Source organism: Triturus cristatus, chromosome 2_2 (genome assembly GCF_964204655.1).
Source record: "Triturus cristatus chromosome 2_2, aTriCri1.1, whole genome shotgun sequence".
NCBI lineage: Eukaryota > Metazoa > Chordata > Amphibia > Caudata > Salamandridae > Triturus > Triturus cristatus.
Window position 1 is genome coordinate 1,193,292,383 of NC_140582.1, and position 15,193 is coordinate 1,193,307,575.

The 15,193-nt window shown below is 46.0% G+C and overlaps 1 protein-coding gene across 1 annotated transcript in view; it reads right to left on the reverse strand.

Moving 5' to 3' along the window:
- The window catches only part of LOC146863367 (uncharacterized), a 214,722-nt gene that overhangs the window by 15,441 nt on the left and 184,088 nt on the right, over positions 1-15,193 (reverse strand). The window contains exon 4 of the mRNA XM_085642799.1: positions 2,131-2,311. Within this exon, the coding sequence (XP_085498925.1) occupies positions 2,131-2,311 (181 nt within the window). The remainder of the gene's footprint in view (positions 1-2,130; positions 2,312-15,193) is intronic.

Sequence of the window (15,193 nt, forward strand, 5' to 3'; positions counted from 1 at the left end):
AATTTTGTTACAAGTAGAAAATGCATGTGGCCTTGTTCACTGGAGGGTTTTGTTTAAAGTGCTCCAGGAGATTGACTTTTCCAAGCACTAATCTGAATGATAGCTTCCTTATATGAAGACATAACAGCATCACTACTAGAGGTGTGTATTGTCACAGATGTCTTGTGTAAAAAATAATAAATCAGAATAATGAAAGTAATCACTGTGGTCGATCTCATCTTAATGAGTGTTTTAGCATATGTTTAAATGTTTGCAAAATGGGTATTATTCTGTGTTCCAGCCTGGTAATACTTTCATTTTATTAGTTTCAGGAACAAAATGGGAATGCACATGCTTTTGTGAAAACAATTTTATTAATTACAAGATTATGGTTAGTTTTGTGCATTTAAGTTAAAATAACGAAGGTGCAAACTTAAATTACTGGGCCTCAGTCTGCTTGCACTGACATTGATTTTAAAGTTGCTTAAGAATATGTTGCTTGTAAGATTGCATGAACACGTTTCCTTTGTGTATATTTTTCTTCTTGGTGTTTTCTTTTCACAAAATAGGCTATTTTCAACTTACAGTGTTGTTTTCTTGTATTGAATAAAATGTATTTACTTTGTGCCTTAAAAGGAAGCTTTATTGGGATGTTCATATATGTTACACTATTAAAGGTATATTGCCTAGGCCTAAATTATAATGCTTTACCTACTTCTCAAATTCCCTATTAAGAGTTTCAAAATTATTTCTGAATAAGCTAAGTAATATTATGTGTGCAAAATAGGCATCCCAAAATGTTACCTATTTTATCATGTTTTTACCAAAAATCATTGTTTGTTGTAACTATTTCTTCATTTCATACTATGTCAAGAGTGTGTTTTTTCACTGTATGAAACCTATAAAATGTGCCCTTTCTAGGATGCGTGCCGCACTTTCAGCTTCCTTTCTTGAAGGCAACCTCCTCATTGGACTGTTTGCTGAATTGTATGTAGACCCTCCCTTGACCACTAGACTTACAAACTGAGTCGATTCATGCAAGTTCTTTCCAGTACTATATTTTGATTTCAGCTAATTGCCTTATGTTCTGCCCACTCACAATTGGCTTAGTTTTTATGCATCATTGATGCTAATTTGAATCCCATTATCTAACCAATTTTTGTATTCTGTACTAATTCTTACATTTGACTAATCCTTTATGGCTTTGGTTTGATTTTTGTCCTGCAAAGATTGCTATTCTTTTATTCAAAGGACCACTGACCTATAGGACTCACAATTCTCCAATCCAGTGACTCTCCCTTTAAATTTATTATTGAAATGTGTTGACACCTTCAAGGATGCGTGCCTTCAGGTCCATAATTCAACAGCCTCTGTACTTGTCAGAAAAGTGGAATGTGTTTTAGCATGTCTATATATTCCATCACAATTTCAACTCCTCAACGGCTTCAAAATGTGATGTTTGTGGTCAATGTGTTTTGCAGTGTAATGATGATAAGTAATGTGATGCATGTTACTGGAACATAATGACAGGCACTTCTTGGATTAATTACATTTTGAGAAACTTCAATCAGTTTCTGGAAACAGTTTTCTGATTACTGCATCAGGCACAAAAGCTCCATCACCACTGGTTTTGTTCACCATGGCCTTCTCTGATCCTTTCAGCCAATAATTTGATATAAAACAGGGTTTCTTTTGATCAACATGCATGGTTCGCCCAGATCGGGTTACATGTGCTCATGTAAGCTGAAAATTATTTAATATTGGATATGTTAATCATACGTTGGAGTCCTGCTGACTACACCTTATGATTTCTGTTTCTATCAATCAACAGACCACTTCTAAATGCCTCTACCAATCCAACCTAGGTGACTAACTAGGTTGCGCTACAAAAGATGTGAGACATATAATGTTATAAATTGTGAGGAAATCATATGCTGCCTTCGGAAAGTAATAACAAAGTCTTCCTGATAGCTGTGTCTTTAACACTGGTTGTTAGTTCACGGAAGGAAACAGAGAGTATAAGAGTTCACATTCTGTGGCATTCTACTGTGCAGAGCCATAGAGCATTTCATTTCCTTCTTCTTATGATGTACAGTAATAGCTACCTAATCCCATCCATACATAACATAAAGTAAGATGGTAAACATGTACCTCAATTCTGTTGATGTCAGTAAAATTCCAAGTGTGTGAAGTGCTTGAACTTGCAGTTATACTATAACCTCCTTCACCAACAAGTGGTACTTTAGCTGTAAAGGTGGTTTCAGCCTCAAATCCTATTTGAAATCCATGTTCATGGGTAAATTGTGTCTCAGCAATACATGTTTTATCAATTCTGAAATAAGCAGACAACAACACAGTTAGAGCATGTCATAACAAGAGATTATAGAATTGCAATACATCAGCATGGAAGGGAATTTGAGGTCAGACCCAGAACCATCCACGCTAGAGCTGCTAAATTTGAGCCGGTAGTTACAGGTGGGGGCAGCCTATCAGCATTCCGTTTTGGGGATTAACACCAATTTTTCCTCATCAGACTTTAACCCAGAGCAAGATGGTGAAAAACACAAAAAGGGGAAGGAGGAAAACAGTAACAAACCTTGCAAGCAGGGATCAAAAGGAAGCTGCACAAGGAGAGCAAGGGGCAGGGATGCTCTGTTAGTGGGTTAAGGAGGCATGAGGTGAATCAAGACTGGCTTTGGGATTCTGAGCAAAGCTTTGGGCGTTGGCACTTGTTATTTTACAGATTAAGCATTGCCAGGCAGAGACACATGGGGCTCGCCTGTAAAACCTTATTAGGCATAATATGGTCCAGATAATGCACGTACAAAACACATTTGTTTATGTATTTCAGAGTGCACAAGTACTCATGTCAGTGCCACGAACGATCTCTGTACCCTGCTCCAAAATGCATTCACATTCCTCTAAAAGCCGGACAGGCTAAGTGTGAGACTTAATTATCACACAGTTTTACCCACGAGGCTGAGACTTGTCGATGTCAGCTATTTATTAGTTTATGTGTAGTATCCTGTTCATGTACTTATCCTGTTGCTTTCTCCCTAGTTGCTCAGCCAGTGTGAATTCGTTGTGTGGAATGTTGGTGTGGCGATGATGAATGGAATGTTTAGGTGCCTGTGAAGTTTGGTGTGACAGTTCGAGTATGGGCTGAGCAGCAGGCAGGCGGCTGCTCCTGGTGGGGCCCCTCTTCATGAACTTAATAACCTACAACAAAGACTAAATAAACCTACTTGAAAAACATCACAGCTACTGGACTTCATTACAACATTCGGGCGACGATTTGACAAAAGAACCTATGTGACTAAGCTGAAGGAGTCAGTTGTACAGAAATAAACGAAGATTCCAGACTGCAAACAATTTCCCCCTGAAGAAACTACACAGCATGCCTTGAACCCCTTCAGCCCCACCAGTGTCCTTCACACCAGATGGCCCCGGCCAGGCCGTGCTTCTGTTTACATGGTTTGGGTTCCATGTGTGAGGTGACAAGCTTTGGTGTGCTGTGCATCACCAGCCAAGCTATGTTTTGCTTATAGAGCCTGGTTCTGGTGGCAAGAAAAAGGATTCTACCTCAACGTACAGGTCTCACCCAGGGCGTGTCAGCATTTGCTGTGGCATTTACAAGTTTAAATGGGAGGCATTTTTTCTTCTTTCATGGATGTCATGTGTGGTCCCTGGTTTGTTCAACTTTTATGGCACTGCGGTAACCCAGCAGCGATATGTACTTTTCGAGCAACCCATGTAAGCTGGTTGTGGGATCTACAACATACTGGGATTTTTGCATGTTTGGAGAACTGTGCAGTACTGTTATCATGCCAAATTTGGGTGTCGGGTAACCGTGTTTTGTTTGAAGGTGCGTGTCGTACGTGAGGTTAACGTACTAGTGTTGGTGAGAAGCACGCAGTCTTTCCTCCCTGGTTGCCCAGCCTCCTGACGTCATGGCCAATCGGACATCGTGGGCGGCCGTGACGTCAGGGGGCGGCGGATCGGGAGAAGAGCGCGACAATCCTGACGGGCGGTTGTCTCCCCGCCTGCTCCTCGTGGGCCTTTGTATTTTGCACTACGAAATAAAGTTTGTTCCTACAAGCAACTACGTCTCGCGCCCCTCCTACCTGCCACTACAAATGGCGACGAGGGTTAATCCTTGCGGTGCGGCCCACGAGTGAGTTCCGGTATTCTGAGCGCCTCGCGCTTCTCTGTCGCTGCGGTGCAGCTTCCTGCTGGTCCCCTTGCAATCCCGTGGGGACTCCTGTTGAAGTCGTTCTTTCCTGCTGCTGCATGCCGGGTGCTGTTGGTTTCTCGACGAGTTCCTGCGTTGCCGTCTGCTGCCTGCTGAGGGGGCTGGAGTGTCTGGGACCCTGCTGCCACGTGAGCCCAGGCGGTGTGCTGTGAGGACTGGACATCCCTGTCCCAGTGAGCGTGCCCCGGTGGGAGTAGGGCCGTACCTGCAGGTGCATCCGTTGGCGTGGCCCGGTTCTTCGTGCTGGGGTTTCCGTTTGCGCAGCCTGGACGCGCCTGGACAGCGGCTGACCTTGCCGTTGTAGCCCCCCTTCTGCGGTGCCCGTTCTCGAGCGATGGCGCAACCTGTCAACATCTGCGTGCCTCCCCTGTTCCTCGAGTCTCCTGGTAAGCCGTGCATGAAGTGGAAGAAGTGGCTACGCGTGTTTGAGAACTATATTGTTTCCATAGACGGTAAGGGGTATAGCCCCGAGCGCAAGAAGGCACTCGTATTCGGACTGCTGGGGAAGGCCGGCCAAGAAGTTTTCGACAGCTTGCCAGTATACGTGGACCCCCCTGGGGCTCCCGCTCCTTTGAATGAGTATCAGGAGGCGGTTAAGCGGCTTGAACTGCAGTATTCCGAGGAAGGTAACATCATGGTGGGGCGCCACAAGTTTGCATTGCGGAGACAGGAGGAAGGAGAGACTATTGAGGAGTACATTGCCTGCTTATGCGTTTTGGCTCAAGACTGTGAATTTGCGGAGATGACCGATACTTACATCAGAGATCAGGTGGTGTTCTACTGCCATTCTAAGAAAGTGCAGGAGAGGTTGCTGTCCTGTAGGAACCCTTCCCTGAAGGATGTGGTGGCCATTGCGAAGGCCATAGAACGATCCATGGTGTCCACTAGGGAGCTTGCCTGCACGAGTCAGGCTTCGACTGTGTGCTACGTGCAGGGCAAACTTAAAAGTGCGTCTAAGACTCCTGACAAGGCGGCGAGCGATAGAGGGGGAGGCAGGAAGCCGTTCACTTGCTTTAGATGTGGGGCACGGGATCACTTGGCGGACAGCAGGGCTTGCCCGGCTCTGACCAAAAGCTGCACAAAGTGCAGGAAGGTGGGCCACTTTGCAGCTGTGTGTAAAACAAGGAGACCGGGGGTGGGGGGGTGTGAAAGTGAGCTCGGTGAGCGATAGCGATGCGGAGGTGAGTGCGGACATAGTGTTGTCCATTGATGCCGAGGACGGCAGAGTGAAGGGGCCTATTGGCTCCGTCATGATTGGTGCCGTAGAGCTGCAGTTTACGGCTGATTCTGGTTCCCCGATTACCCTGATATCTGACAGCACGTTTGATGTGAAGTGGCAGGGTGTGCGATTGCATGAGACGGATGTGAATCCTAAGGCCTTTGGGGAACAAGATATCGTGATGAAAGGGTTCTTCTGCGATACCCTCACCTTTCGAGGGCTCACTGTGATGACGAAGATCTATGTGGCTGAGAAAGGGGGAAGCCTTGTGGGGTGGAAGGACCTGGCGAAGCTAGGTGTGATGCTAGTCCCTGGGGCTGACGATCCCATAGTTCTGCGGGATGACTGGGTCAACTACATCCAGCCAGGTGAAGTGCATGGGGGGTTGGCTGAGGTCATTGGCAATTTTGAGTCAGTTTTTTAAAAACGAGGTTGGGCGTGTGAGAGGATTTGTACACGCCATACAGTTGAAAGAAGGGGCAGTGCCGATAAAGCATAAGGTCAGAACAGTCCCCCTCTCCGTAAGAGGGGAGCTGAAGGATGTCCTCGATAAGTTGAAGCAGGAAGGAGTGATAGAGGAAGCAGGCACATCAGAATGGGTGTCCGCGATTGTGGTGTCCAAAAAGAAGAGGACAGGGGACATTCGGCTGTGTGTGGACCTGCGGTCCTTGAACAAAAATATCCTGGTGAACTGCCATCCGCTACCCAACATTCAAGAAATTTTGTCGTCCACGTCAGGGTCAAGGTTCTTCACTCTGATAGATTTGAAATCAGCGTACCACCAGGTGTGTCTCACAGAGGAATCCAAGAAACTGACCACCTTCATCACCCCGTTCGGAGCGTACAGGTACGTCCGTCTCCCTTTCGGCCTTGCATCGGCGTCGGGTGTCTTCCAGAAGTTGATGGACCTGCTCTTCTGCGACATGGAGGGTGTCGAGGCATTCCAAGATGACATCCTGATCCACACGGAGGATGAGAAGGGGCACCTGGAGCTGCTGGGCACGGTGCTGGAGATGTTGCGGGAGAAAGGGATGACGGTCTCCAAAGACAAGTGCAAGTTCATGGAGAGCAGGATAGACTACCTGGGGCACGTTCTGACCCCGGATGGAATTGCGCCCAAGGAGGACCTGGTGAAGGCCATACGAGATGCCCCCAGTCCCAGAGATAAAGACGCCTTACGGTCGTTCCAGGGGGTCAGCGAGTATTACTCGAAGTTCATGCAGGGTTATGCAACCACGGTGGAGCCTCTAAGGAAACTGCTGCGGAAGAACGAGAAGTACGTATGGGCGCAGGAACAACGCGCTGCCTTCGAATCTGTCAAGCAGGCCATTGTTGCGGCTCCAGTGTTACAACCCTACAACAAGGACCACCGGAACGTCATCACGGTCGATGCTAGCGCCAAGGGTATCGGCGCAGTGTTTTGCCAGTTCCAAGGGAAGAAGGAGAACACCGTCGCGTTCATATCCCGGTCGCTGAGCGACGCCGAGAAACATTACAGCACCATCGAGCGGGAAACGCTCGCGTGCGTCTGGGCAGTAGAAAAACTGAAGAACTATCTGTGGGGCAAGGAGTTCGAACTAGTCACGGATCACAAACCGTTGATTTATATGATGGACGGTGAAGGCCGCGGTAATGGAAAAGCCAGCTCGAGACTTCTGCGCTTACTGTCCAAACTGCAAGAGTACCACTTTATCATCAGACACATCAAGGGTGGCCTCAACAGCAGGGCGGATTGCCTATCGCGCTTGCCAATAGCCGGTGAGGAAGATGGTTCCCTGGACGACACGGAGTGTGTGGTGGCAATGGTGGACGCGACGGCCATTTGCGAGGGATCTATCTCTGAGGAAGAATGGCTGGCTGCCCAGGAGAAGGACATGACCATTCGAAGGGTGGTGGACCACATGACGACTCATTGGCCTCCGGTCCGGAACTTGCACGGGGCACTCAGATGTTTCTAGCAGATAAGCGCTGAACTTACGATTGAAGATGGCTTCTTGAAGAGGCATGAGCTGTTTGTGCCCCCGGAAGGTCTGAGGGACAAGCTAATCAGGATAGCTCACAGGGGCCACCCGGGGAGTACTGCCACCAAAAATCTCCTCAAACAATACTACTGGTGGCCGGGGATGTGCAGCGACGTCTGCAGCTTCATAGATAGATGCGGGCCGTGCTTGAGAGCCGACAAACATTGGAAAACGGCAAAGGGGGAGCTGCAGATGGTGGACATTCCGGTCGGCCCGTGGTGCAAGATTGCCATTGATTTCGCAGGCCTGTTTACCATACTACCGGACGACTGCAGACATCTCATTGTTCTCACGGACTACTTCTCCAAGTGGATCCACTACAAGTTTGTTAGGGAGGTTACCACTGAACGGGTGATCAAGGTGCTGAAGAAAATCTTCGCGATGGAGGGGCAGCCGAAGATCATGGTTTCCGACAATGGCACCCAGTTGGTGTCCAGGCAGATGACGGAATTCCTGGCCAAGTTGGGAATCAAGCAGGAGAAGACTCCACTGTACAGTCCGAAGAGCAATGGGCAGGTCGAGCGGATGAACAGGTTCCTCAAAGAGGGTGTCCAACAGGCTGTCGCGTCTCACATGGACGTGAAGGCGTTTTTGGCAGATATGGTGCACACTTTTCATAACACGCCTAATGAAGTCACAGGACACACGCCGTTCTATTTGATGAGAGGGAGAAGGTGCATGAGCGAGCTTACCCCCAAATTCAACAAGTGGTATGACATGAGGGATGGAACTGAGGACATACAGGAAGAGGGGTTGAGAGTCAAGGAGCGAATTGTGGCTAAGCAAGAGAGCAACAAACTGTATGCTGACATGGTTAACAGAGCCAAAACGAAGGAAATTGCGCAGGGAGATTGGGTACTGGTGAAGAAGCCAAACAAAGTGATGAAGGGAGAATCGGTATTTCAAACCCCTGTACGTGTACACGGAGCGACTAGAGGGGCAGTGTGTCTGGAAGGTGGGGGATGGCGTAGCAAGGACGACATAGTCAAGCTCAAAGCTGGGCAAGAGGAAATCATCATGAGAGGTAGTCACGTGCGTGAGACCAAGAGCGATGGCAGTGTGCTTGAATGGCAGGATAATGATGTCACTGGCGGAAGTGTGTGCGATGATGAGGATGGGGGTAATTCCCCTGCACAAGGTTGGGCCGGACGCGGAAGTGCAGACACGAGTGGGAGCACATGGCATGGCACGGGAGGTGCTGAGGGGCGGATTGGTACTAGCTCCAAACAAGTGAGGTGTGACAGTCGCAGTTTGGGGAGCCCGGGCCAAGGTGGTACTGGTGCTGGCGGGGTGGGACAAACCCCGTATGTTACCCCTAGCAGGCCGACAAGGCATATCAGAGCACCCAAGAGATTTGATGATTTTGTTATGAGATGAAAATGTGTTTACTTGTTCATTTTGTTAAGAAGGGAGATGTCGTACGTGAGGTTAACGTACTAGTGTTGGTGAGAAGCACGCAGTCTTTCCTCCCTGGTTGCCCAGCCTCCTGACGTCATGGCCAATCGGACATCGTGGGCGGCCGTGACGTCAGGGGGCGGCGGATCGGGAGAAGAGCGCGACAATCCTGACGGGCGGTTGTCTCCCCGCCTGCTCCTTGTGGGCCTTTGTATTTTGCACTACGAAATAAAGTTTGTTCCTACAAGAAACTACGTCTCGCGCCCCTCCTTCCTGCCACTACAGTGCGGCACATGCACAAGCGTGTTATGTTTGAGAGTGCAGTGTCCCTCACAATGGTGATTGCCATTATAAATATGCGCCGCACATACCCCTTACCCTTGCCATGGGGTCATGTGATCGTGCTCTAGAATATCTTAAGCATCCCTGTTTTCTATCTAGGGCTGCGCACTTGTTGATGTTTTAGTGCGCACACGCATCTAGAGCCACCCGGTGCCATGTCAATTACGTGCCGCCATCTTTTTGTTAAGCACGCAAACACCATACACTGGGTGCTGGACTATTCCAACTGCCTCTTTTCTGCCCGCCTTTACATGTTGTGTGCTCACCGGTGCTACATTATGGATCGATGTTTCGTGAGGCTCCAGCTTCGCACCGAGACAGCCATCAGCACTACGCCATGATTTTGGAATTGACATCAACTTCTGTGCTTGACAGAGTGACGTTCGACCTAACAACCTTTCCCACAGCCAAGTTAGAGATGAACACATTCTGGCTCTGGTTTTGTGCAGTGCAGCGGTTTACTTGGTTGAGAGATCTCTCACCAGGAACTTTGTTTGTTTGTGCAAAGTGTTGTGCTGTACGATTATTGTGTCTTTCTGTACTGCACCATGTTTTGAGATATTCACAGCTTAGTTATCTGCCTAAGGATATTTTGGTGTGGAGTAGCAGCACTCACTGCATGATGGTGCTACGTGAGGCAGCCTGTTTGTTGTGTGATTTTATTTACAGCTTTGGGTGTTGTCTTTCACCCATGTTTTTAACCTGTTTTTTGTGATTTACTGCCATGATGTTGTTCATCATTTCTCTTGTGATTAGGTCCAGATTGATATTTTCTATTTCTATTTGCTGCCTTACTCCTATTTTAGTGTGTTATTCTTCAAGTGTATGTTTATTGTGCCATGTTTCATTGAGTGGTTATTCCTTATGTGTGTGGGAAGATTGTTGCCAAAGATATTCTTGTGAGCGTCACTGTGTCGCTGTCTTCATCCAAGATGTCTTAACAGTGTAGGTTTCTCTACTTTCCAAGCTTCCTCTGCGCTGGTGTATTTCTTTCTGAAGTGCCGTGGTGATATCCTATTTTTCAGCTGAGAAATGTCTTTAGGTATGCAAGATCCAGTGTGTAGCCATTTATTGGTATGTGGCGTGCAAGGTTACAAGTCTTGCCACCTGTTGTACTATTGTCTTGGAGTGCAAGTTTTTTAAATCAGTTTACTCTACATTGGTATGTTGACATCTTACAGTTGATCTTATGCTACATTGTTACAATGAATATTACAAATCCCATACACGTGGGATTGCTCCATGGGTATAAATCCCCCCCATTTGCTTTCCCTACATGCCCTGATGTGAATTGTAAGCCAGTCACCACTACATTACACATAACAAACCCTTACACAATGGATTATAGTATGGGGAAAACAACCTTTACAACGCAGTCATTACAACACACTACCTTTAAAACGCAGTCATTACAACGCAGCATCCTTTACATCACATGACATTACAACACAGCCATTACATCGCTTGTCACTACAACGCATGTCATTACAACGCATGTGACTACAACGCATGCCATTACAACACAATGTAAGGTAAGTAATGGGGAATAGTAATTTTTACCCCTACACTATCCAACACTTACCCTACTGTTGCACTAACTGGAGTGGGAATAGTAATTTTTTCCCCTACACTATCTAACACTTACTCCACTGTTGCACTTACTGGAGTGGGAATAGTAATTTTTACCCCTACACTATCCAACACTTACCCTACTGTTGCCCTAAAAGTATTATGCGTTGTAACGGAATGTGTTTTAGTGGTACGCGTTGTAATGGTAGTTTCTAAAAATGCATTGTGATGGCATGCGATGTAAAATCATGCGTTGTAATGGATGTTGCGATGCAAAAACTGCGTTGTAAAGACATGCATTGTAAATGTTTGCGTTGTAACGCCATACATTCTTGTATGGGTGGTTGTGCCCCATTTCAACATTGTATACTTCATATCCCTTACATGAGGGATGAGCAAGTGGGTGAAAGGTACCTATTTGGATATTAGTCACTACAGGCCCTTACATGGGGGATGGAAATGCGTGAAAGTCCCATTTCTACTGTTTACTTTACAGATCCTTACATGAGGGGTGTCTAAATGGGTACTGGACCCATTTCTACAGATTATGTTTCATAACCTTGCAAGAGGGATGACTGGACGGTGTGTAAGTCACCCTGTTCTACACGTTTTGTTTGCTGCCCTTATGTGAGCAACGGCTGTATGGGTTGTATTCCCTTATTTTCACGTTTTGTTTGTTGCCCTTAAGTGACGAGTGGTTGTATGGGTGGTTGTCACCCATTTTCAGAGTTTTCCCTACTTATCCTTACTCTAAGATGTTGGTTAGGTGTGACTGTCACCTGTTGCCACAGGGTACTCCACTCACCCTTGTTTTGGGGTCGTTTGTTCGGGTGTACTTCACCCATTACTTCTATGTTTTGACATGTGTGTGCATCGCGCCTACAGCTATTTCATGTTGGTCTTTGTTGTGCCACCTCTTATGCCTGTCTGGCCAGTGGGTGTGGTTTGTGGTGGTCATAGGTGTGACTGTTTTTGTTATACAATATGTTCTTTTTTTGGACATATTTTATGAATATTATAGAGGGGGAGGATGTGTGATATTTTATTGTGTATATTTATCTATGCATCTTCATTTTCTCCTGTATATTTTCTATGCATCTTCTTCACATAGTTTTAATGCTATTTGTTGCTCTTCATTGTAGATGTATCTATGCATCTTTAGTATATTTTTCTCAATGTATTATTATGGTTGTGCTGATTAATGCTTTATTCCTTCTTGCATTTTTGTACTTTGGCGTTATATATCTTTTCAAGGTTCTTCTTGACAATATTTTATCCCGTTTTGCAGTTTCATTTTTGTGTTATGTAAAGGGGAAGGATATGTAGTATCCTGTTTACGTATTAATCCTATTGATTTCTCCCTAGCTGCTCACCCAGAGTGAATGTGCTGAGTAGAAAGTTGGTGTGGTAATGATGAGAGGTGTGAAAGTTGGAGGATGGGCTGAGAAGCAGGCTGGCGGCTCCTGAACTTAATTACCTACAACTAAGACTAAATAACCCCAATTCAGTAAATATTTAAGACACAACACATAATAAAAACCCAGCAACAATTTATAAAAATAGGAAAGTGACACCAAAATGAAAAGAATCTAATGTAAGGGACCAAAGATATGAATTTTGAAAGATTTAGCACTATATAGCAAATAGAAACCTATTTCGCCTAATGGGATATGTGGTCGCGCTAGAACGGGACAAAGTCAAAGTTTCAGGCCGACCACGATGGAACCCTGTGCAGCTAACCATCGTGGTAGACCTCGGTCAAAGTTTGTTAGAAACTTTCCTGAACCTATTTCTGCCGGGCCCATTGATGCTCTCCACCAGTCCAAGTTCGGTGATGGTTCACCAGCTTGTCTTTTGATGAGCTCCAGGTCAAACTATGGAAGTTGGACCTCCGGAGCTTTCCAGCTGGACGAACCAGAAGAGCAGGCTGGCTTGCATTTGAGTGTTGCCAGCTTCACTTGCCAGGTTGAGACGGTCCACCTATGGACCTTTTTTCCAATGTTGCTCCAAGATTCTTCAAACTTCTGAAGCTTCTTCTTGAAATTCCTTTTAGGGTCCCTCAGGGGCAGATTTACAAGAAACTGACGCATCGCTGCATTAGAGCAAAGAGGCGACAGTTTCCTTGGGCCAGAGAAAAAAACCCTTGCCCTACCATGGGTGCGTCGTATTTACAATACGGCGCACCATGGCGCAAGTAGAAACAGATGCATCAGAAATTCTGACGCATCTGTTTGCGCAAAAGTAATGCATTGCTGGAGTCGCGTCGCAAGCCAACGCAACTCCAGCAAATGCAAGGGGTGATGCATCTCCCTAGATGCGTCACGTTGTAAATGGGCTGCAATGTGGCACATTGATTATGACACCGCTGCAAAAGTGTGGCAAGGGGCTTGTAAATCTGCCCCTAAGTGTCCAAATCACAATGCAAGGTTCTGGAATCTCCAAGATACTCTTTGAAAGTTTAGGACTTCAGTTCCCACAATCCACGTGGATAAAACTCCAGGCTGGGGATTTTTATTGGTGATGATCCAAGTGAGCTCTATGAACCTGTGGCATGCAGGGAGTCCGCTCTTTATTCTTTGTGAAGCAAGTTAGGTCCACAGGACTGTAGTTCCGGATTGTGCAGCAGGCACAGTCAGTCAGAGAGCAGGGCCTGGTTGGTGCAATTCAAACTTCCAGCATGGACCCTTCTTCTCTTTGTTTCAAGCAGCAAATCTGAGAGGCTCTGCCCCTCTCAAAAACGTATTCAGTGTTCTCTGGGGTCAAGCAGGAGGGTACTTCTGTCCAACGAGGCGGAGGGCATCACCCCAGAGCATGGCCATTTGCTCTAAAGTATGTCATAATGGTCTCCCCAGAAAGCACTATTTCTTCATATCTCTGAAGTCTCAGCAGAGGAGAAAGAGATAGCTACACCAATGTACGGTTCATTTCTATATCTACTCTCCCTCAGATATTTGCTAATTCTCTCCGTAAGCATGCCATTTGTACGGGATGGAGGGAGTTAGACCTGGTTAATCCTGCTTGTTCTATCTCTTCTTTGAAGCCCCATGGTTTACTACTGCTTCCCCCGGCTCTGGCATTCCTCTGTAGGCCTCTCTGGAGTAAGCCACTTATCGCTTCATCAAAGCAGCCTGGCTAATTCTGTTAACTCTGATCAATGAGTGCAGACCACTAAAAGTCTGCATTCTGGCTTACAGACAAGAAAGTCTTATAACTTATTTTCTGTTTATGCTAGACTAAATTCAACAATAGAATATTATTGGATTTATCCATACCATTCTCCTACGTCGTTGAATAATATTTTTGGGAATCACTAAAGGTAATTATTAATTTGTAAACTATTGCCAGGTTAACCTATTTGGCTGGGGATGTACAATGGAGACATTGTCTCCAACACCAGGGGTTATGAAACATATTTTAGAAGAACCCTGTTTATATCTACGGGACCCCCCCCCCCCACACCTAGGACACCTAGGGGAGACTTTGTGGTCCTGAATATGTGAAAATAATGTAGATCCTTACTCCACAGTGTTCCTAGCACAAACGTTGATTTTGCCACAATTCCTATAATGAGGAAAGTGAAGTGTGCAATGTCTCTACCCCAGGGCACATAAAACCTCTTTTATAAGGGTCCTCCTTATAAGCCCCTGACCCCCACCCCTGGGACACTTAGGAGAGACCCTTGGGGTACCTGGTATGCCAAAATATTGTAGTTGTTCAATTTGTATCATAGCATTGGAATATCAAGCATCCAAAATGCCTATAAAAAATAATGTTCAGTCTGTGAAAGGTGTATACTCAGATGTACTAACATTTTGCATCTGGATTGCATCACGTTTTTGATGTAGACCCAACACAAAATGTTTTTGGCAATTTCCTAAACCTTGCAAAGCCTGATTTGTCTGGCTTCATGGGTCTTGGTAAAAAAAAGTAACCAAGGCACCGTATAGCATTGTCTTGCCTTACTTTGTGTTGGTGAGGCATTCCATGGGAGGAGCTGTGAACACCCTGTAATGTTTTGTCCTCTTCGTCTTTCAGCTCCTGCAGCAATATTACAGACCACTATTTTGAAGAGGAAAAAAACTAAACTGATGACTGAACAGCTCTTGTGCTTACATTTGTTTTAAAATACTACAATACATAGGCTGCCTCCATTTACCATCTGGCAGCCTTATTGTAGGAGGTGACAGACAGTCAGCGCATTGGAGGATAACATACAGTAGTGGTAAGACGAAAGGAGGTGGGTGAGGGAGAAGTCTTTCAGGAGGAGCACCTAGATTCTGTCTCACCTCCTCCAGAAGGTGTTCTCTACCTAATGCACACACACCTGCTACAGAAACTGACAATTTCCGACAACACTAGAATGCTTTCAGGTAAGTTCCTATTCCATTTCTATTGCTTTACATTCACTGATGGACA